This window comes from Macaca nemestrina, chromosome 8 (genome assembly GCF_043159975.1).
Source record: "Macaca nemestrina isolate mMacNem1 chromosome 8, mMacNem.hap1, whole genome shotgun sequence".
Lineage (NCBI taxonomy): Eukaryota > Metazoa > Chordata > Mammalia > Primates > Cercopithecidae > Macaca > Macaca nemestrina.
In genome coordinates, this window is record NC_092132.1 from 2970370 (window position 1) to 2993732 (window position 23363).

A 23363-nucleotide genomic window follows, 5' to 3' on the forward strand; every position below is an offset into this window, starting at 1 on the left:
CAGGCCGGCCTTTCATAACAATATCATCGTCCAGCCCACGGACATGGCCAGGCCGGCCTTTCATAACAATATCGTCGTCCAGCCCACGGACACGGCCAGGCCGGCCTTTCATAACAATATCGTCGTCCGGCCCACGGACACGGCCAGGCCGGCCTTTCATAACAATATCGTCGTCCGGCCCACGGACACGGCCAGGCCGGCCTTTCATAACAATATCGTCGTCCAGCCCATGGACACGGCCAGGCCGGCCTTTCATAACAGTATTGTCGTCCAACCCACGGACACGGCCAGGCCGGCCTTTCATAACAGTATTGTCGTCCAACCCACGGACACGGCCAGGCCGGCCTTTCATAACAATATCGTCGTCCAGCCCATGGACACGGCCAGGCCGGCCTATCATAACAGTACTATCGTCCAACCCACGGACACGGCCAGGCCGGCCTTTCATAACAATATCATCGTCCAGCCCACGGACACGGCCAGGCCGGCCTTTCATAACAATATCGTCGTCCAGCCCACGGACACGGCCAGGCCGGCCTTTCATAACAATATCGTCGTCCAGCCCACGGACACGGCCAGGCCGGCCTTTCATAACAGTATTGTCGTCCAACCCACGGACACGGTAAGGCCGGCCTTTCAAAACATTATCATCGCCCAACCCACAGGCACGGCCAGGCTGGACTTCCATAACAACGTCGTCGTCCAGCCCACGGACACAGCCAGGCTGGCCTTTCTCTTGTTGGTGTTCTTCTCCTCTTGTTGGCTGCGACTCCATAGAAATATGTGACTTCTGTGTACTCCTTGTATCCTGTGACCTGTGTAGATTCACTCGCTGATTAGCTTCTGGAGCTTCTTTGTAGATTCCTTGGGATTTTCTTTTCTTTTCTTTTTTTTTTTTTTTTGAGACGGAGTCTCGCTCTGTTGCCCAGGCTGGAGTGCAGTGGTGTGATCTTGGCTCACTGCAAGCTCCTCCTCCCGGGTTCATGCCATTCTCCTGCCTCAGCCTCCCAAGTAACTGGGACTACAGGCGCCCACCACCACGCCCGGCTAATTTTTTTTTTTTTTTGTATTTTTAGTAGAGACGGGCTTTCACCGTGTTAGCCAGGATGGTCTCGATCTCCTGCCCTCATGATCCACCCACCTCAGCCTCCTGAAGTGCTGGGATTACAGGTGTGAGCCACTGCGCATGGCCAGGATTTTCTATATAGATGTACACGTCTCTGTGACTGAAGACAGTTTTACTCTTCATTTTCAATCTTTATGCTTCTTAGGTCTTTCCCCCTTATTCCTAGGTAAACTATAATATGAGGAGTAAAAGTAGTGAAAGCACACATACCTGCCTCGTTCCCCATCTTAGGGGGAAGCATTCCATCTTTTGCTGTAAGTATCCTAGATGTTTGTTTTGTTTTTTATTTAACAGACTCTCTGTATCAGGTTGAGGGAGTCTCCTTCTTTTTTCTAGTTAAGGAAACTAGGAACTAAACTCAAGGAAGTTTTAGTCTAGAATGAGTGTTGAATTTTGTCACATGCTTTTTCTACAGAATTTATTAAGATGTTTTTCTCCTTGTTAAATTTGCTCTGTTGATACGAGAATTACACTCACCAATGTTTGAATGTTGAACCAACCTCGTATCCCCTGGGTAAGTGCCTCTTGGTCATGGTGTACCATCTCTTTCATATATAGTTGAATTCATTTTTCTAAAATTGTATTGAAGGTTTTTGCTGCTGGGTTTGTGAGTGATATGTGGGCTTCCTTCCTTTAGATGATCTGTTTGGGTTTTGTTATCAGGGTAGTGCGAGCCTCATACAATGTGTGTCTCCTGTCTGTTTTCTAGGGGATTGCGTGATACTGATCTTGAAGCCTGTTGCGCCTGTGTATTTGCAGCAATGTTTTTAAGCACAAATTGAATTCTTGCCATACTTATAGAGCTATTTAGGTTTTCTATTTCTTTTTGAGTCAGTTTTGATATAATTCATGTCTTTTAAGGAATTTTTCTATTTCATCTTAGTTGTCAAATTTATGGGCCTGATAGGATTTTGTATTTCCTTAACGTTCTTTTAATGCTGGATCTGCAGTCAGGTTCAGTCTTTCGTTCTTGACCTTGGTAATTTGCTAGTGTGGTTTTTCTTCCTCTTGACCTGTCTAGGCAGAGTTGTGTAATGTTTTGAATGCTTTTAAATTTTATTGTTTCTATTATTGGTCTGTTTGCTATTTTATTAATTGTTGAACTTAACCTTTATTATCTCTGTTCTACTTCCTTTGTGTTTAATTTACTGGCTTCTTTAGGTGGACTTTCTAGACATTGATTTTGTTGTTTTCTCTTTTCTAATACAAGAATTTAAAGCAGTAATTTCCTTGTAAGTACTGTTTTAGCTGCATCCCTTAGCTTTGTGTGTGTGTTTGTTTAAATGTGTTTTCTGCTTGTTTGAGGTAGGAGGTACTACCTGGTACCATGGCTGTAAGTAGAGGTCTCCTCCGGGCCTTTTACTGGGACGAGCATCGTGGAAGGTGGCCCCTCTGCAGTGCCCTTCCGCCTGGCTGCCCTTCCTTGACTGGCGGCTCTCGTTCCCCACTCCCTTCATCACGTCTTGGGTTTTCTGGCTGGCAACCTCCTGTTCCCACGATGGACTTGGCAGGGGGATCTGATGCCTGGGGGGTTGCCAGGTTGGGTAAGGAGGCCTTGTTCGCTTTGATCCTGCATGGTGCTAACAGTTTGTGAGGGAGGCGCAAATGAGACGAGATCCTGCCTGGAAAGAGAAGAGCCTGACCCACCGCATACAGGAAACGGGCTGCCTTCATTCCAGCACTAATGGCTCCACGAGGATGTTTCAGCGGGGGCGTGAGCGAGAGCCCCTGACACATGGGAGTCTAGAGGAGTGGAGAGGTCAGCTCGGAGCAGAGAACAGTGTGGGCCGTGACCTGCCTGGCCCTCCCAGGGGAGTTACCTGGGCAGGTGTTGGTGCTGGGGCTGTTGCCCATGGCGGCAGTGTGACCAGACAGCTGCTCCTGGGTCAGCAACCAGGGCTTCGTTGTCTGCATCTGGCCTAGGAAAGCGTTAAGGCAGAGTTTTGTCCGGCTCATTCAGGAGCAGCAGAGACCTGTGGGCCAGGAGTGAAGTTAACCCGGGGCGGTGTGGGGAGGTGAAGTCGGAGGTGCAGGAGGCTGCCCATGTGGGCCTAGAGCCCAGGGGTGGCGTGGGGAGGTGAAGTCGGAGGTGCAGGAGGGCGGCGTGGGGAGGTGAAGTCGGAGGTGCAGGAGGGCGGCGTGGGGAGGTGAAGTCGGAGGTGCAGGAGGGCGGCGTGGGGAGGTGAAGTCGGAGGTGCAGGAGGGTGGCGTGGGGAGGGGAAGTCGCAGGTGCAGGAGGGCGGCGTGGGGAGGTGAAGTCGGAGGTGCAGGAGGGCGGCGTGGGGAGGGGAAGTCGCAGGTGCAGGAGGGCGGCGTGGGGAGGTGAAGTCGGAGGTGCAGGAGGGCGGTGTGGGGAGGTGAAGTCGCAGGTGCAGGAGGCTGCCCATGTGGGCCTAGAGCCCAGGGGTGGCGTGGGGAGGTGAAGTCGGAGGTGCAGGAGGGCGGCGTGGGGAGGTGAAGTCGGAGGTGCAGGAGGGTGGCGTGGGGAGGGGAAGTCGCAGGTGCAGGAGGGCGGCGTGGGGAGGTGAAGTCGGAGGTGCAGGAGGCTGCCCATGTGGGCCTAGAGCCCAGGGGTGGCGTGGGGAGGTGAAGTCGGAGGTGCAGGAGGGCGGCGTGGGGAGGTGAAGTTGGAGGTGCAGGAGGGCGGCGTGGGGAGGGGAAGTCGCAGGTGCAGGAGGGCGGCGTGGGGAGGTGAAGTCGGAGGTGCAGGAGGGTGGCGTGGGGAGGTGAAGTTGCAGGTACAGGAGGGCGGCGTGGGGAGGCCGTCCACGTGGGCCTAGAGCAGTGCTGGAGGGACTTTGGCTTTGACCGGAATGAGATGTGGAACCATTGGTGAGCTCTGAGGTTTGGACTGGCAAGATCTGAAGCGTCTTTAGCAGGATCGCTCGAGCCTGCTGTGTACAAAATGTGATGGGATGCAGTGGCGAGTGGGCCGGGGACGGGAGGCGGAGTGGAAGCCCAGGGAGAGGGACAGGAGGCTGCGTGGCAACCCAGGGTGAGGAGAGGACTGGTGGGAGCGGGGGTGAGGGGCACACTGCTTCCGCATCCTTCTCACAGTGTTAAGCCAGTGGTTGGCCGAAGAGGCATGTTTGCGAGCTGGAGGCACTGGAGGCTCTTCAAAGCCTCAGAGGCCAGCTGCAGGAGGCAGCGCTGACCAAGGCCCCGGGGAAGAAAGCTCCTGTCCCTGCGGTTCCCCCCAGTCTGCGGTAACCTTATGGCTCCTTGCCCTCCTTTGCCCACACCCTCTCTAGCCTGCTGGGTGCCTGTTCTGAGGGGTACTCTTACTCCTCTGTGTGCCACAGGCTCTGCCCACCCAGGGTGGATATCAGGAGATGGGCCCTGCTCCTGTAGGCTTGGCCTGGGGCGGTGGTGCCAGGCTTGCTCCCATGTGTCGGCCCCGAGGCCTGCTTGGTGCAGGCCCTAGGTGGTGCCTGAGGGGCCTGCAGGGGCCATGTGGGCTGTACTTGAAAGGGTCACTGTGGCTCCCCAGTGTCCACCAGGCCAGGGTCCTCCCTGCACTTACTGTGTGTGCCTGCGGCCAGGCTGGGGTACGGTTGCCCTGGTGCTTCTCTCTCCAGGGATGGGGGTGACGAACCCCTAGTGGGAGACGGGCTGGTCTTCCCAGATGCTTTCGAGGTCATGCTTGGAACTGTAACCTGGGACTGTCCTGGCCTCCTTGTGTCTCACTGGGCCTGGGTGTGAGAACTGTCTCACCCGGGGCCCCTCAGAAGTGTGCAGGGGGTGAGGATCGCTGGCCTCCCTGGGCCGTGGCGCTGTTGCCTTGATTCTCCTGCTGGCTTTCTGAGGAGAGCTGACCGCGAGAGGGGCCTTTCTGCAGGGGGGGCTCGTGGCTGGGCCTCCTGTCTGTGGGGTATTTGGGGGTGGTTGCAGCGGGGGAGGAAGGTGGTCCTCACAGTGGCTGATTGGTGGGTCCCGGCTGCCACCCATCCCAGCCAGAGCTTACCTGCGCCATCTCTCTCCGCCTGCCTTTCTGCCCCCGCCTCCCCTCCCCACCGGCCTCTTGCTGTGTGTTTGCCTGTTTCCCCCGTCTCTTGCTGGGTGTCTGCCTGTCCCTCCCTGTCCTGGCTGTTGGGCCCCCTCCTCTTTCTCTGTGGGAGTCACTGCGCTCTTGTCTCTGTTCCCTTCTTTCTCTGAGCCTTTGCCTCTTTCTGTTTGCTACTCTTTCCCTACTCTTGTTTTCTCTTTGCTGTTTTCTCTGTCTCTGTGTGTCTCTCGGCCCTCTCTCCACCTGTCCGTCCGTCTGTCTCTGTCTCCCCCACTCTGCCCGTGCATCCCTGCTCGCTGCGCCCTTCTGGGCCCTTGCTCTCTGCTGCCTTCCTCCCCTGCCTTCACTCCTGGCTCCTTCTCGGCCCCCAGGCACACAGCACAGCAGGAGACCAACAAGACCATCGCAGCCAGCGCCACCACCGTGAAGCAGATGGCCGAGCTGCTGCGCAGCTCCTGCCCGGTATGTTCCTGGGGGCTCGGGCTGGGAGGGAGGAGAGGAACGGACCCTTGTGCCTGTGATGGGAGCGGGGACGTCACACGAGGCAGGATACAGGGAGGCTGATATGTGTGGATGGGCACAGACTGGCCTGGCACCCAGCTTCACGTGGCTCCACGGCTCAGAACCTGCGTTCAGTCATTCGGGTAGCAGCCGTGTGCCGACCACCTGCTGGGAGCTGGTGTGGCTGCCCGCACTCTTGCTCTCCTTGGCTTATCCAGTAGTGGGGACAAGAGCACCCTGGGTCTTCCTGGCCAGGCCTTACTGGAAGCTGATGGCCCGCCATTGTTTGTTTCACCATCCTCTCCCCCGCCCTGCATCCCCTGCCCGTCTGCCGCATCCGCCACTCAAGACCACCTTCATGTACGCCCTCCCTATCCCCTCACCTTCCCTGGTGCCTTACCAGACGCATGGGCCCCGGGCCAGACATATGGCTGTGGCAGTGGCCATCACCATACCCACTGCCACAGCCGTCACCACTGTCCCGGCTCAGCTGCCCCAGGGCCGCTCCCTCCCTCATCTCCACCCTGTCCCCACTTCTTTTTTTTTTTTTTTTTTGAGACGGAGTCTTGCTCTGTCTCCCAGGCTGGAGTACAGTGGTATGATCTCGGCTCACTGCAAGTTCTGCCCCCTAGGTTCAAGTGATTCTCATGCCTCAGCCTCCTGAGTACCTGAAATTACAGGTGCCCGTCACCATGCCCAGTGAACTTTTGTGTTTTTAGTAGAGGTGGGGTTTCACCATGTTGCTCAGGCTAGTCTTGAACTCCCGGCCTCAAGTGATCCACCCACCTTGGCCTCCTAAAGTGCTGGGATTACAGGTGTGAGCCACCACTCCTGGCCCTGTCCCCACTTCTAACCATCCCGACACCCTCCGCTCCACCATACCAGGTCAGTGCCCAGTCACTGAAGATTGGAGGGTACTTGTCACAAAAGATTAAATGCTGCCAAACCCTAAGATTTTACGGGGCAGGAGTGAGCAAGCTGCAGCCCGCTGGCCCACACCTGCTTCATGCTGCACCTGCTTCATGCATACGGTGTGAGCCACTGGCCATACCTGCTTCATGCTGCACCTGCTTCATGTGTACAGTGTGAGCCGCTGGCTGCACCTGCTTCATGCTGCACCTGCTTCGTGTGTACGGTGTGAGCCACTGGCCATACCTGCTTCATGCTGCACCTGCTTCATGTGTATGGTGTGAGCCGCTGGTCGCACCTGCTTCATGCACATGGTATGAGCCGCTGGCCTCACCTGCTTCATGCTGCACCTGCTTCATGCGTTCAGTGTGAGCTGCTGGCCATACCTGCTTCATGTGTACAGTGTGAGCCGCTGGCAGCACCCGCTTCATGCTGCACCTGCTTCATGTGTATGGTGTGAGCTGCTGGCTGCACCTGCTTCATGTGCACAGTGTGAGCAGCTGGCCATACCTGCTTCTTGAGTACGCTGTGAGCTGCTGGCTGCACCCGCTTCATACTGCACCCGCTTCATGCACACAGTGTGAGCCGCTGGCTGTACCTGCTTCATGTGCACGGTGTGAGCTGCTGGCTGTACCTGCTTCATGCATACAGTGTGAGCCGCTGGTTGTACCTGCTTCATGTGCACAGTGTGAGTGAGACACCAACCTGCCCCTGCTGTAGGTGCTGCCCATAGCTGCTCTCACTGCCTTGGGAGGGCTGGGGTTGCAGGTTCAACCTGCTGCAGAGCCAGCAGCATGGATTAGCAGTCCTGCAGGGGAAACGCATGCCGCCTTCCCTGTGGAAAATACACGTGACGTGGACAGTGCTGCGTTGGGTGTTGTCAGCAGTGAGAAGGAACGGAGAGTTAGGCAGGCCACAATGTGGTGGGGCTCAAAGACCGCATGCCCCCATGCAAGAAAACACACAGTGTGTGGTTCTGTTTGTGTGAAACATCCAGAAAATGCAATCTCTGGAGACCGAAAGTGGACGAGCGGTTGTCGGGGTTGGGAGCAGGAGTTGGTTTTGGGGTGCCTGCAGGCAGGCGCGGGGCCCTTTCTGGCGTGATGGGGAAGTTCTAAAACTGGGTTGTGGGGATGGCTGTACAACTAAGAGTTACTGAACTTGACACGTAAAAGCGGGTGAATTTTATCAGATCTCAATTATACAGTAATAAAACTTGTACTTAAAAATGTAGAGCTAGTTCAAAAGTTAGTTACACTAAAAAAGTGTGTGACAGAGGCAGCAGCCCCCTGTCCAGTGATGGGGTGGCCGGAGTCTCCCTAAAGGCAGATGACAGGAGCGCTGGGAGCTTTGTGCTGAGCGGCCTGGAGCGTCTCTGTGCACGGGCCACTCCTCATAGCCATGGCTGCCCTGCGGGGACCACTCTGTGGGGACTGGGTGCTGCCCTGGCCTGTGCCCTCGGGCGGTGATGTCAGCAGCATCATGGCCAGCACTGACTCCTGTGTCTGACCTCTTCCTCTGTAGCTTTGTTCTTCGTTCTCTGACTCAGATGTGCCTGAGTCACTTACTCATTTACTCATTCATCCGAGAATACACTCTGGGCCCTCTTATGGGAGGTGCTGAGCAAGGCCCCACATGGTGGAGGGTTGCGATTCTGAGAGGTGTTTCTGTGGGGTGAGAGCAGGCTCGGGTGGTCCGCACAGGCCGTTTCCTCGTGAAGTGAATGGCTCCTTCACACGGCTTGGTGGGCGCAGTCGGTGCCTACCACATCTTTGACTTTGTGGGCCGTGGGCGCTTCGATGAGATGTAGTACCTTCGATCGTGGGAAGAGGTCAAGGCTGTGATCGGCTGCTCCCAGTGCCCCTCGGTCATCAGAGGTTTACCCCAGACCAGCCCGCCTGAGCCTTAGCTCTCTCCAATCTTCTGATAGCCATGGGGTGGGTGCTGGAAGGAAGCTGTGGGTTCCTTGGTGCTCCTGCTGGTGGGCGGCGCCCACGGTGAGCCAGAGCAATGGGGCTGACCCCAGGGCTGCTTGTCCAGCCCCACCCTAGCTCAGTGTTTCTCCAGCTCCAGCTCTGGAGCAGGTGCCTGGTGGGCGCTGAGGTGTGGTGGCAAACGGCCTGGACCCTGGAGGCCATGGGGAGCCCAGGTACAGGCGAGATGCTGGGGAGGGGGATGGTTCTGGCAGTGACCCCGCCACCTATGTGACCACAGACAAGTCACTCGGGACTCAGGGCTGTGGTGTCCTGTGCTGTGGTGGAAGAGGAAGGAGTCACAGACAAGCCACTCGGGACTCAGGGCCGCGGTGTCCTGTGCTGTGGAAGGGGAGTCACAGTGCTTCTCGCGGAGGTGGTGCGGGGCCAGGTTTATGTGCCTTGAGTAGCTCCTGGCTCCGGCAGGTGGTGTTGACCCCTGAGCTGGATTTTGTGGTGCTGGTGTCCCTGGGGACCCTGGGTGTGCTTGTGGAGACAGCGGTGACACCAGGGGGATGTAGTTGATGGCAAGCCCCATTCTGAGTGTGGGAAGGTGGGACATCAGTGCGGGAGGAGGTGAGGGTGGTGGGGCCGCTGGGGCAGGGCCAAACCTCCCATGTCGTGCCAGCTGTGCCCTCTTTCTGCAGCAGGAGCGTCCTCAGCTGGACCGGCTGAAAACCCAGCTCTCGGATGCCATTCAGCGCTATGGAGTGGTGCAGAAGGTGAGGTGCAGGGGGGCCGCGGGGGCCTGCAGGCCAGGTAGGCTGGGCCTCGGTTCCCAGAGCACCCTCATGGCTGTCTTGTCCCTGTGGGCCTGGTACAGCCCCATCCCCAAAGGCAGAGAAGGGGGGTCATCCTTGCACAGTTTCTAGGCAGCCAGGATCCAGACTGTGCCTCAGGGCTTGTGTCCTAGAGGACATTTACCCATGTCAGCTCTGGGGAAGCAGGAAGAACAGGTCTCACCCGACTCTGACAGGTGAGGAAACGGGGGCCCAGAGAGCTCCCATGCGTGAACAGAGGCCATCCAGCGTCTCGCTGGCAGAGCTCAGCCCCGGCCCCGGCAGCCTCTTCTGGGAGTGGCAGGCGTATTTTGCTGCACCATCGTCCAGAACCCTGCGCTCAGCTGATCATTTCTTCTCTCTTCCCCACCTTTTTTGCTCTTCCTGTGTTTCTTCTCTTGTCCTTTTTCCAACAGAAAATTGCAGAAAAGTCCAGAGCGCTGCTTCCCATGGCACAGAGGGGCAGTAAACAGGTGGGTGCCAAGTAGTGACCGTGGGTCAGTGACTGTTAGGGGACACTCAGAATCCACTGCCATCTGTGCTCCATGGAAGGGCGGGGAGGGCCAAGGGAGGGGTCTCCTCTGAGGGGTGCCATGAGGCACAGCCTTGAAAACGTGGGCATTTTGACCTTTGGGCCCTGGCACAGTGCCTGACAAGGGCTCAGCTCCCAAAGAATGACTGTGGAGGGTTCCATGTGCTGGGCAGGACTCACTGGTCAGACCAGCCCTCTTGCTGAGAGCCACTGTAAAACCTGCGTTAAAACACACGCACACGTGGCCGGGTGCAGTGGCTCACGCCCGTAATCCCAGTACTTTGGGAGGCTGAGGTGGGCAGATATCTGAGGTCAGGAGTTCAAGACCAGTCTGGCCAACATGGAGAAACCCCATCTCTGCTAAAAATACAAAAATTAGCCAGGCATGGTGGCACGCACCTGTAATCCCAGCTACATGGGAGGTCGAGGCAGGAGAATTGCTTGAACCCAGGAGGCAGGGCCGAGGTTCCAGTGAGCGGAGATCACGCCACTGCACTCCAGCCTGGGTGACAGAGTGAGATTCTGTCTCAAAAACAAAAACAGAAAAACCACAGGCACATGCACACAGAAAAATGCACACATAGATGCACACAGACACGTAGACGCACAGATAAACACAGATTCACAGAGATAAACAGAGACACAGACATGCAGAGACATGCAGAGACAGAGAAATACAGACACACAGACACACAAATACATGCAGAGACACATGCAGATAAACACAGACATGCAGAGATGCAGATAAACACAGAGACACAGATAAACACAGACATGCAGACACATGCAGGTAAACACGCAGAGACAGATAAACACAGACACGCAGACACATGCAGATAAACACCTAGAGACACAGATAAACATAGACACGCAGACACATGCAGATAAACAGAGACACAGATAAACAGACACACATGCAGATAAGCATAGACATGCAGAGACAGATAAACATAGACATGCAGACACAGATAAACACGGACACACAGACATGAAGAGACACAGATGAACACAGACATGCAGACACATATGCAGATAAACACAGACACACAGATGCGAAGAGACACAGATAAACAGACAAACTGAGACAAACATAGACACGCAGTCAGATAAACACGCAGACACGAAGAGACAGATAAACAGACACGCACAGACAGAGATAAACGCGCAGACACGAAGAGACACAGATACACAGACACGAAGAGACACAGATAAACACAGACATGCAGAGACAGATAAACAGACCCACAGACACACAGATAAACGCAGACAAGCAGACACAGAGACACAGATAAACAGACAAACACAGATGTGCAGAGACACATGCAGATAGACACAGACATGCAGACACACACAGACACAAAAACACAGACATGCAGACACACACAGAGACACGCAGATAGACAGACATGCAGACACACAGAGACACACAGACATGCAGAGACACATGGATCCAACATGGGGGAAGCGTCAGAGCAGCTGGGAACCAGGCCCAGGGAGGCACGTGTTCCCAGATCACTCAGGCTCATCATCACTTCCTTCTCACCCCCAGGACATTTGGCAGCTTGTGTCTCAGCTTATCGAGACTGAACAGCCATGGTGGCTTATAGCTTTAGTGGTCTTACTGGGCTGGAGAGTCACAAATTAGAGCCCGGGACCCTTAGGAATAAAACCCTGGAGGGGATTGCAGCCCTCAGGTTTTCCCCGGGAGGCAGGCTTTTGCTGATCCACACTCGCTGGTGTGTGCGTGACGTGAGAGTCTAAGACACCAAGCAACAAGTACTTCACAGGAAAAGCTGAACAGAAGTCAGAGTGCCCTCAGAGTACTAAGAAGACAAAAGTTGGATTTTAAGGCCCACCCAGGAGGAGGGACTCTTGTAAACACAAGTTCCACTTGAGACAATGAGAGATGACGGTAAACCAGAAGCAGACCAGCCCTGACCAACCAAACCTAAAGCATAGCCAGGAATCATGTCTATGTGGTCTCTCCAAAGACAGAGGACAATTCCATCATCTAGAATCTCTGCAATTTTTCATACAGTGTTTGGGATTTAAGCCAAAGTCATTAGGCATCACAGGGACCAGGATCCAATGACTAAAGCCAAGGAAAAACAGGAAGTAGAAACTGACCAACAGGTGATGCAGATAATCAAATTGTTGGTCGGACACTCAGCATAAAATACCTACAGGTTGAGCATCCCTAACTTAAAACTCCAAAATCCAAAATCCTCCAAAATCGGAAACTTTTTGAGTGCCAACATGATGCACAAAGGAAATGCTCTTTGGAACATTTAGGTTTTTGGATATTTGATGAGGAATGTTCATCCAATAAGTACAATGCAGATATTCCAGAATCTGGGAAAAAAAATCAAAAATCTGAAAACAAGTTCAAAATCTGAAACACTTCTGGTCCCAAGCGTTCCAGATGAGTGACACTCAATCCGTTTTATTAACATGTGAAAGGAAATAGGAAATGGTATAGACTTTTACCAGAGAACTTACATTTTATTTTAAAAAGGGAGTTCTAGTATTGAACAATACCATAACTAAAATTAAGAATTTAGTGGGTTAGCTAACTCTCCACATAGACAAAGCAGAAAAAAGGATTAGTGAATTAGAAGGCAGGGCATAAGAAAACTTATCTGGGATGTTGAATATTTATTAAAAAATTAAATCCATAATTTAAAAATATCCCACAAAGAAAACTCTAGACCTCAATAGCTGTATGGGTGAATTTGGTCCCATATTTGAGCAGTAGCTAGCAGCAGTTTACACACACATACAGAGAATACGGCGGGGAGGAACACACCTTGTCTGCCTCACGAGGCCCCAGTAGCTTGATTCCAGATTCTTACGAGGATCCCAGGAAGGAAAATAACATGCTAGTCTCTCTTACGAACATAGAGACAAAAATCCTAAATATTAGTAACTTCAGTCAGTCAACGTGTAAAAGGATGATACATCATTATAAAGTGGGGTTGATTGTATGGATGCAGGGCTGATTTGCATTCAGAGTCTGGGTATGATTCACCACGGAATACAGAAGAAGTGAGGAAATCTGTACAGGTTATTTCAACAGATAGGAAAAGCACTTGATAAAATTCAACACTCAAGGAGGCTAAAAAAAATCCTGGCAAACTAGGAATAGATAAGAATGCCTTTAATCTGCCAAAAGGTATCTTCAAAAACCCTACAGTTAACGTTATACTTACTGAGGAGATGTTAAAATCTTTTCTCCTAAGATAGAGGATAAAACGAGGGCATCTAGTACTATTGTTTCTGTTCCCCATTGTGCCAGAAGTCGTATCCAACGCAGTATGGCATGAAAAAAAAAGTAGGATTGAGAAGGAACTGTTTCATAGACAGCACGATTATGTCCATGGAAAATCCGGACGCATCTGCAGCGTGCTGTTAGAATTCATCAGTGAATGCGGCAGGACAGGTCAGTAGACAAGAAGACATTGTGTGTGCTGGCAAAAGACAGTTTGGAGAGGAAATTTAAAAACTGATATCATAATTTATTACAATAAATTTCTTCAAAAAATTCTATGAAGAGCGGTTAAGGCCTCTACATTAAAAACTATGCCACATTACTGAGAGAAATGACAGGTGACCTGAACCATGCAGGGGATACTGTGTTTACGGAGATGTCAGCTCTCACCCAGTGGATCTGTAGGCTCAATATAATCCCAGTAAAGTTCCAGCAGGTTTTCAGTGTGTGTGTGTGTGTGTGTGAACTGTCAAGCTGATTCCAAAATGTATATGGAAATAGGAAAGACCCAAAATAGTGAAGACAATTTTGAAGAACAACGAAAGAGATTTATACTGTCAGGTATTGGAACACACTCTAAAACACAGAAATAAAAACAGTGTGGTGTTTGTGCGAGGCTAGACACACCAGCCTGTGGACACATCAGCCCGTGGGACAGAGTGAAGACCGGACACAGACCACAGATACGTGGCGGCTGGGTTTGCGGCCGAGGCGGACTGCCCTGCCACGGGAGGTGGGTGGTTCGTTCAGGGCTTGATACGGATCACTCGGATGTTTGAACTGGAAAAAAGGACCCTTCACAAACAACTCACCCTGTGCAGAAAGCACTTCCAGCCAGACCACAGACCCACGTGTGAAAGATAAGGCAGTAGCACATCCAGAAGGCACCATGGGAGGCTCCGTTGATGCCTTCATGGTGGGCAAGTATTTCTTACACAGACGCACATGTGCCACCCACAAAGGAGAAGGTCGACACACTTTGTTAAAATTATACCCCAGTAAGAGAGTGCAGCCCACAGGACAGGGGAGGGTGTGTGCACAACACGTGTGAAAAGGACTTACATCCTTAATATATAAAGATATCTTACAGATCAATAAGGAAAGGGCAGACAGCTCTATCGAAAAACAATAAAAGGGCAGCAGCCTTCCACTGGCACCTCAGAAGAGGATTCCAGGTGGCTCATAAGCCTGTGAACGTGTACTTGGCAACATGAGTTATCAGGAAAATGGCAAAGAAACCCGTGGCGGTGTATCACCACACACCACACCCACACAAATAACTAGAGCAAACACGAGTGAGAACCCCTGCAAAAGCCGGGTGTGGGCCTGCGTGCAGGTCGTTGCACTCTCATCCCTTACCGGTGGGGTGTGCCTCTGCATCACCACTTTGAACACTGTTGGAAAATATCTGTCAAGTCCAGCATTTTCTTACCTAGGGTCTTGCAGTTCTGCCCAACAGACATGCATATCTGCGGGCCCTTCATATCCATGAGTTTCACATCCGTGGATTCCACCAATCACAGACTGAAAATATTTTTTAAAGAATGGCAGCTGTTCTGAACATGTACAGCCTCTTCTCTTCTTGTCGTTTCCGAAACAATACAGTAGAGCAACTATGCTATTTACTACACAGCATTTACATCATATTAAATATTATAGGCAACCTAGAGGTGATTTAAATATATGGGAGGATGTACGTAGGTTGTATGAAAATACCAAGTCATTTTATATCAGGGACTTGCGCACCCACAGATTCTGGTGTCTGTGGGAGTCCTCGGCCACTCCGTGGAGACAGGACAACTGTGTGTGTTGACAGAAGTCATGTGGGAGAATGCTCATAGCAGCACCCCATACAGTGGTGCAGCCTGGAACCCCGCCCGGTCTTCCCCAGCACAGGGAAGCGGCACCTGCTGAATTCATGCCACCGGGGACTGCAGAGCAACCAAAAGAGTGAACTGTGGCCACCACGCCCACTGGTGATGCCTTGGACATAATGCTGAGTCCAAGAAGCCTGAGACCCAAGGGGATAGATTGTGGGATACCATTTCTGTAGTGCTCAGAACCACCCCCCAGTGGACAGTGTTAGAAGTCGGAGCTGGGTTCTCCTCTGTTGGGGGCATGGGATGACAGGTGCTGGAGGGAGGCCTCGGGGGTCCTGGCCAGTGTCCTGTGTCTTGGCTGGGACATGTTTCCTTTGTAAGCAGTCACAGAGCTATACTCTTTGCACCTGGCATTGAAACATAGACGTATTGCCTTTCGGAAGAATTTTCTTTTAAAAAGGTGGGGAGTGGCCAGTAGTGCTTCTGAGAAATCACGGAAGGTTAGATTATTTCTAGGAATTTGCAAACTATAAATGATGAGATGATATGCACCCCTGTTCAGCAAAAGGCCTGTTGCCAAGTTGATGCTGGGCTGACGTGGGGGGACTTGGGGGCTGCTGCTCACAGGCTGGGCAGCCCTGGCAGGGGCGAGGGGCACTGGCTGCCTTCCCTGTCCCCTGCCTGTCTCCCCTGGGTGTGCGGTGGGCAGCTCAGCCTGTCTGGAGTTGGAGATCCTGGCTGTGGTCAGTAGTTTCCAGCTGGGTCGAGGGTCAGCCTCAAACCCAGCTTGGGCTCAACCAGTGAGCAGCACCCCAGTCCCTGGGGCAGCGTCGGGAACGGCCCCAGTGGCAGATCACGCTCTGTCTCTGTGCCGTCACCGGCCACCTCAGCCTAAATTTCCACCAGGACTTTGTGTGTCCCCAGCCAGGCTGCAGAAGCGAAGATGCGCTTCACTCTCACTGGCTGGCTGGAAATTCCCTAGACACGCCTCCCTGTCTGGGGTAAAGGGCTGGGGGTCACCCCTTGTCTCTGGGTCCAGTTCCCTTTGATTTAATGTGGGACTCGGGGAAGCATTGCCACAGCCATGTCCGTCCTGACATCCTGGGCTTTGCCTCCAGAGACTCCACCAGCTACATGTTAAAAAAAGAAAAGCGTAGGGACTTTATAAACATCGATAAATTTGACGTTATAAACATAGAGTCTGTTGCTGCTTGGAGGAAACAGTGAACTACCGGGGGTTCCTGAGAAGACACTGCTGCTCCCAGTGTGGGCGCCTCTCGCCCTGGCCCCTGCCCGCCCTTGGTTCGGAGTGCATGAGAAAGTGGTCTACTTCCCAGAGCCTCCGAGAGCCCCGGGCGCCGGCCTCAGGTCCCTGCTCTCTGAATGCCAGCAGAGCGGAGTCTCTTCCCACGGGAAACCGCGTGCGCCCTGTCTCCAGCACTCACGTTAGAGTGTGTCTTCCCTGCTTGTCGGAACAGGGACCCAGGCCCTGAGCCCTGTGGGGAGGAGAAAGCCTCCTTTGTGTGTCTGCCTCTTGAGCTGGAAAACTATCACAGGGCCGTCCCCTCTGCGCTGGCCCCAGCACCTTGCCAGCAAATCCCTAATCCCAGCCTCGGAGCTCAAGACCCAAATTGGGCCTTTGTGCGGAGAATAAAGGAGCGCTTTGTGAGCCTTTCAGGAGGAGGCCGCAGAGGCACCCGGGCATCTAAGCCATCTCTTCCTCCCCTGGCTTTTGTCCTGCACTGCTGGGGAGAGCAGCACCAGGCCCCCGATCCTCCCGCTGCAGAGGTGAGGGAGACCGAGCACCTGTGGGGTCTCCTCTGGCCTGCACCCCAGCCCTGCCACCTTCCTGGGCGTCCACACGGCTCGTACCCCAGCCCTGCCACCTTCCTGGGCGTCCACACGGCTCTCACCCCAGCCCTGCCGCCTTCCTGGGCGTCCACATGGCTCGCACCCCAGCCCTACCACATTCCTGGGCATCTACACGGCTTGCACCCCAGCCGGGCCATCTTCCTGGGCATCCACACGGCTCACACCGTAGCCCTGCCGCCTTCCTGGGCGTCCACGGGGCTCCCATCCCAGCCTGGCTGCCTTCCTGGGCGTCCACATGGAGCCCCGTTTGCACCCCCCTCCCGCCCCTGCACCCTCCCCATCCTTCCGAGCTTCCCCCTTCTCCACATGCGGGAGGTGGCAGCAATCCCAAGGCACAGATCCGAGGCAGGTCTCCATGGGTGCCCAGCACCCTCTGCCCGCAGCTCCTGGGGAGCTGTCATTGAAACCCCCAAGTCCAGGGAACGTCGCACAGAACGTCCCGTGGTGCCTTCTCCACCCAGGCGTCTCACTGGCCCGCATTAGCTGGCCTAGAGGATTTCATTGTAGGAGGAACCACATTTCCTCCGGCCCCCTCGCCTGTGGCTGTTTGCTGTCAGGGCCGAGGGCATGTCCTTGCATCTCCATCCCCGGACACAGCAGCTGGGCTGCCCCAGGGACCTCTTACCTCAACAGTTTACTATGTTTACCTGGGGCCTTTGACTTTACCCAGGCCATGGGATCCTAGTCAGTGGGGCTGTTGTAGAGCCTGTCACTGTTGGCAAGCGGGAGGCTGTGCTCAACCCTCATGCCGCTCTCCGGGGGCGTGTATGGCCGTGTTCCCCTTGGGGGAGCATCTCTGCCCTGTAGCTTATAGCACTTGGGAAAAGCACAGCTCAACCTGGTTTCCCACCTGAGTCAGAGTACGGCATCTTGCGGCATCTCTGCTGTACGCTGCGGCCTCACGTGCTTCACCTCGAGCTCTCTGGGCGACACTAGCACGTGGTGAGGTCAGCTCCATTCCCTGGAAGTGAAGCTGGAGGCTCAGGGAAGCTGAGGACCCTCCCCAGGCCCCCAGGAAGTGAGGGGTAGTGTTCCTGAGCCCTCGCGCCTCAGGAGAGCCTCGTGCTCAGGGGCTCCTGGTGGAGTGAGGTGCGTGCCTGCTGTGCTCTGCAGACGTGAGGGGTCAGACCATGTGGGTGGAGCTTGAGGGGCATAGACCACTGGGCTGTGAGTGCCACTGTTGCCATTCTACAGATGAGGACAGTGAGGCCCAGAGAAGTGCGTGGCACGCCTGGGGCCTCACAGCCGGCACCAGTGCTGGGGCCGGAACCTGAGCCCAGGCTCTTTATGCAAGCACCCCGGAAGCCTAGGGGCTGGAGCCTTAGGAAGGAGGCGTTGGGGTTGCTGGGCTTGGCGCGAGGCCAGCGCCTCCCTGGGCTCCCACCGCCAGGCACTGCTCACTTCCTCCCGCCCACTCCAGGAAGGGGAGGTGATAATTACCACCTTGGACGAGTTGCGCTTGTCAACAGATTTTTTAGATCTTTTATTTTATATTCATCTATCCACGTATTTATTTATTTAAAGGCCTGTGCTAGCTTTTACCCGTGTCAGGGTGGTGTGTGGGATGAAGCTGGCTTGCGAAGGAGAACCTGCCTAGGGCAGCCTCATCTTCCCACCTGCAGGATGTGGACAAGCTGCCCCTTTAGACGAGGGTGGCCATGCCCACCCTGGAGGGGCCTGAGGAAATGGGAGAAAGGAAGTAGCACCTAACCTCATGCCGCATCCCTCCAGAGGTGGCCGGTGCTGTGGCTGTTGTTCCTATTGTCGTCAGTCGTGTCAGGCAGAACTGTGGGGACTAGTGAGGAGCCCCGCCGTCCCGTCCTGGATGCAGTCGCACCAGCATAGCCCTCCTAGCCTCGCGCCCACCTGGGGTGGCTTCTGCCAGAAACGCAATGAAGTGCTTGTTTGTGGATCCACTGGTTCGGTGCCCAGGCGGGGTCCATCTCTCTGTACTTGGTTGTCACCTGTGCATCTGCTCCAGCCCCAGTCCCGACGGTTCTCGGGCCTCAGGAGGTGGGGACGCTTCACTGGGCCCTGGACATAAATGTGACCCAGCCTGGGCGGTTTGTGGGAGCAGCACCTGCTGGGAAGCCAGGCAGGGCCAGTGACTGCTCCAGAGGAGGTGGGCACCCCCTCTCCTCCGCGAGAAACCTCCCCAGGACACTTCCTCTGGCTGGGGGTCTCTGCACGTGCCCACCCTGAGCTGCACGGCGTGGTGAGGTGGCTTTCAGTTTGGGAAAGGGCAGAAGATGAGCAAGTCTCAGCCTCTGCAGCTTCCTTGCAGGGCGACTGAGGTTATAGTCCCCGAGCACGGGGAGCCGACAGAGCTGGTCCCGTGAGCCAGGCTGCCCTGCAGCCCATGTCCCCAGATGCCCACACACGCGGGAGGGGCACGGCAAGAGCTCTGGACGTGAGTGGGATGGGTTGGGGTGGCAGCTGTACCCCTGCTGCCCTCCATGCCTAGCGCTGCCAGAGGATCCTTCACCATGCCTTGCCTACTGGCCTGCATGGCCAGCTGCTCTTGGTGGACAGTGCTGTCCCTAGGCACGGTGGAGGCCGGCAGGGTCCAGTGGGGAGAGATGAAGCAGAGAGGCTGCCTGCACCCCACAGGTCTAGCCTGGATTCCCATTCCCAGTCAGTTCCACACATTGTACCCAGATCTCATGCCTAGGATGACACCTAGGCAGGGCCCTGTGCCCTCAGAGGCTAGGAACTGGCAAAGCTGTCCACACTGCCTGAGGGCCCTGATGAGCAGAGGTGCAGTCTGGCTGGGACCCCATACTTAGCGGGGGCCTTTCCCAGACCTGGGAGGGGACCTTGATTGTGTCCCCCACAGAGGGCTGGGGAGACATGGGTGGGGACAGGCAAGGGAGGGGGCCTGTGACTGAGTCCCAGGCTTTGGTGTGAGCTGGGTGGCCCCATCCTGAGAGTCCTGTCCCTGCAGGGGCTCCGATCCAGGCCCAGCCACTATGCCCGCTGCCTCACCGCCACAGAAGGCCCAGAGGCATCAGGACAGGCACAGTCCCCGCCTCTGTCAGATCCTCCTCTCCAAACACGTGGTGACGCCCACTGGGCGAAGACCAGCGGCCGAGCAAGTCAGCTGGGAGAGCACCTGCCTGGGCAGGGAGGGTGGTCCCGGAATTTGTGCCGGGGAGTGTGTGTGGGCACAGCATGTGTGAAGCTGAGGGGAGCTGGATCTGGGGGCGAGACCGAGGCTGCCATGGGTCTGCTCCTGAGGGCTTCAGGAGGCAGCAGCCTGGCCAGGTTTGCTGAATTGCCCCTTCGCTGCAGAGTGGCTTAGGTGGCTGTGAACTCCCTGAGTCTCCCGGATGGTAAGTGGGAGGGTCATTATGGTGCCTCAGGAGTATGAGGAGCAAGTAAAGGTAGGGTGGCCCTGTTCGTTGTCGGCCGTCCCCACTGCTGTTGCTTTGTCCTTGCGCTCCGAACCTTGATGTGTGTCTGAGAGCAGGCGCTGCTGCAGAGCCCCACGGGCTTGCCCTGATTGAGCACTGCGCCAGCTCCCTGCCTCGCTCTGCCTCGGTGTACTCGGCTGTTGTGAAGGCCCCGCCTCCTCCCTGCAGGGTTTCCAGGAAGATCGGGGGCGTGGCTGAGTGGAGCAGTGTTCGTGGTGAGGCTGGGCCTGACCAGGCCGCCCCCTCGGTTTTCTGCTCTGCTCATTCTTGGTGCCTTTTCCCATCTCCGTTTTTCCCTCTCACACACACAATGTCACATGGTCACACATCCCACAATCACACAGGCACTCACAGTCACACACACACCTTCCTAAGGTGAAGGCAGCCCCGCTGGCATGGGCAGGGCAGGTGGGGGGCACTGCGGCCTCCTGACGGGAGGGGAAGGAAGGGCTGCAGGGTGGGATTGCCACTATTGTCGCGTTTTCAGTTCAGTATGATCGTGTGCACCGGGAGGTGGCGGCTGCAGCATGGACCCTTCCTGCCTCCCGCCCACCCTCCCCTCTGCCAGGTGCTCCCAGGCCCCTACACCTCCACTTGGGACCTGGCGCAGGGGACTGATGACACCAGGGACTGACATCTGCAGTCTTTCCCAGGTGACCGGTGCCAGGGAGGCCCAGATTGATGCCCAGTGACAGGCTCATGGCCGTAGAAGGCCCCCACCTCAGACCTAGATCATGCCCTCAGAGAGCACCATTTTGTTGAATTTCAAAATGAGGCAAATAAATTAACAAGGAATGAAAACAAATTCCAAAAACCTCTCAGGCTTGCTCCCCAAGGCTGTCACGGCAGGGCAGGTTCCTGTGGGTTCCTCCGGGTGCATCTGTGCCCTGCCTGCAGTCCCACCTCATCTCTGAGCCCCACGCTGCAGCCTCTGTCCCTGGCTTGGGAACTGGCTCCTTGATGGGGCCTGTGTTGGGCTCACAGCCCCCAAAATGAAGAGGTAGAATTTGTGTTTATGTGCATAGGGGCACTTTTCTGGGGGTCTACAAAGGGGCCTGTGACCCCCAAAAGCTGGGAACACGAGGTAGACTGTGTTCTCTCTGGGGTCAGGGCCACGTTTTGCTCTCGTGTCCTCTATCTGGCCAAGGACAGGGTAGCCCTGGCTTGGCATGGGGGTCGTAGGGCTCACGAGCTCTCCTTGCAGACAGGCCTGGGATGGTCAGAGTGGGGGGCATGTGCCAAAAGGTGGGAACCAGTGTCCACTCACCTGTGACCCTGGCCCACTGCTCACAGTAGCCCCAGCTCCTCTCCTGCCCCCACAGTGTGCACGGCGCTGCCCAGAGCTCTGGGGGCCCGCAACTCCCAGAGGCGTGGGAGGCCAGGGCCTAGCATCTGTGATTCATCTCCTCTTGAGACAGAGCTGAGTGGCCTGCTCGGAGCCATGGGGAGACTTGGCCTTGGGGCGTGGTGATAATGGGGGGTGTCAGTGCTAACAAGGTCTGGGCCTGGGGCGTGCTGGGGTGGGGAGGTCAGTACTGACAAGATCTGGGCCTGGGGCATGGTAGTAATGGGAGGGGTCAGCGCTAACAAGGTCTGTCTGTCATCAGCAGAGTCCCCAGGCCCCGTTTGCCGAGCTGGCTGATGATGAGAAGATCTTTAATGGGAGTGACAACATGTGGCAGGGCCAGGAGCAAGCGCTGCTCCCGGACATCACCGAGGAGGACCTGGAGGCCATCCGACTGCGAGAGGAGGCCATCCTGCAGATGGAGGTGAGGCTAGCTTGGGCAAGCGTGCTCACTCTCCCCGCTCCACATGTGGAGGCCAGGGACCAGGGCAGCCCAGGTGCCAACCCTGCTGCACCATTGCTTACCCTCGGCCTGGTGGCCTTGGAACTAGGCCTCCATGGCCTTGCCCATTTTAACCACCTCTCTCTGGCCATCTGGTCCAATAAGGGAGAGATGGGAGTCTGGGAACCCCATCCCCATTCCCTCCTTCCCGGGTTTCCCTAATAGGGCACAGCCCTCTGGCCAGGAGCCGGGGTATATGCTGGGGTAGCCTCTCAATCACCATGGTCATTTCCTTTGCTGTGTGGTTAGACTTCCAGGAGGCTGTTTAGCTCTAATGAAAATGATTTGGTGCTTAATGCAGTTCCCTGTAACTTTTTTTTGAAAGGTTGAATAGATTGCTCAGAACTGAACCTGCAATTTGGTGGTACTACCAGCAGGTGGTGGGGTGTGCTGTCGGGGTGCAACTGTAGGGTGTGGACATTGGATGCTGCTTATTCTTCATTTCTTTAAAGTTTACACATGTATAATACCTGCTGCCAAATATATCTCTAGCCCATGGTTAATCTCCTTGAGACAGTTGCTAAAACAGAGTATCCCAAGAGGCACCTGAGTCTGGGTCTGCATGTGTGCACATGTGTGTGTGCACGTGTGTTCATGCATGTGAGTGTGTGCATAAGTGCATGCTTGTGTGAGTGCGTGTGATGCACGTGAGTGCATGTGTGTGTGCATGCATGTATGTGTGTGTGCGTGCATGTGTGAATGTGTGTGTGTGTGCATTATGAGTACATGCATGTGTGAGTGCGTGTGTGCATGCATGTATGCATGTGTGTGTACATGTGTGTGAATGCATGCATGTATGAGTGCATGTATGAGTGCATGCATGTATTGTGCATGCGTGTGCGTGCATGCATGTGTGTGTGTGCGTGCATGTATTGTGCATGCGTGTGTGCGTGCATGCATGCATGTGTGTGTGCATGCATGTATTGTGCATGCATGTGCGTGCGTGCATGCATGCATGTGTGTGTGTGTGCGCGTGCATGTGTGAGTGAGCCTCTTCTCCCTTGATGCCTGAGTGTACATAGAACACATCAGTCAGGCAGCTTGGTGGGGACACGCTCTGTTGGGATCCGAGCCTCTGTGTGTGACCTTGAACATCCTTCCCTTCTTCTGGCCTCCTCATCTGCAGAAGGGGCTAGGGCCTGCCCACTCTGAAGCTCCCAGGGGCTGAGTTTCTGGAGCAAATGTCTGCCTAAGAGCTGACTCTTCTAGAAAAGCGGAGGCCTGGCAGTAAGTCAGCTAAGTCACTGGGTTAGGACCTGTGGCTAGTTCTGCTCTCCCAGGAAGCAGGCCATCCACTCTCAAGGGAAGGGAATACCC

General features: G+C 55.1%; 1 protein-coding gene and 1 long non-coding RNA gene across 22 annotated transcripts in view; one reads left to right on the forward strand and one right to left on the reverse strand.

Annotated features, from left to right (window-relative positions):
* Positions 1 to 23363, forward strand: part of LOC105488409 (t-SNARE domain containing 1) — a 136010-nt gene that overhangs the window by 85145 nt on the left and 27502 nt on the right. For 18 of the 21 annotated variants that reach the window (XR_011606655.1, XR_011606656.1, XR_011606657.1 and 15 more), the window contains 4 exons: positions 5504 to 5594; positions 9163 to 9237; positions 9711 to 9767; positions 21807 to 21968. Coding sequence is in view for 18 of the 21 variants with exons in the window: in XM_011752413.3 (XP_011750715.2) it covers positions 5504 to 5594; positions 9163 to 9237; positions 9711 to 9767; positions 21807 to 21968 (385 nt within the window). In the remaining 3 variants the exon portion in view is untranslated. The remainder of the gene's footprint in view (positions 1 to 5503; positions 5595 to 9162; positions 9238 to 9710; positions 9768 to 21806; positions 21969 to 23363) is intronic. The other 3 variants (XM_011752408.2, XM_011752418.2, XM_011752409.2) reach the window with 2 other exon arrangements.
* LOC139355731 (uncharacterized) lies at positions 6734 to 6993 on the reverse strand. The gene is made up of 3 exons (XR_011606658.1): positions 6929 to 6993; positions 6789 to 6892; positions 6734 to 6752 (listed from the first exon to the last, which is right to left on the reverse strand). It is a non-coding gene; the product is annotated as an uncharacterized lncRNA (long non-coding RNA).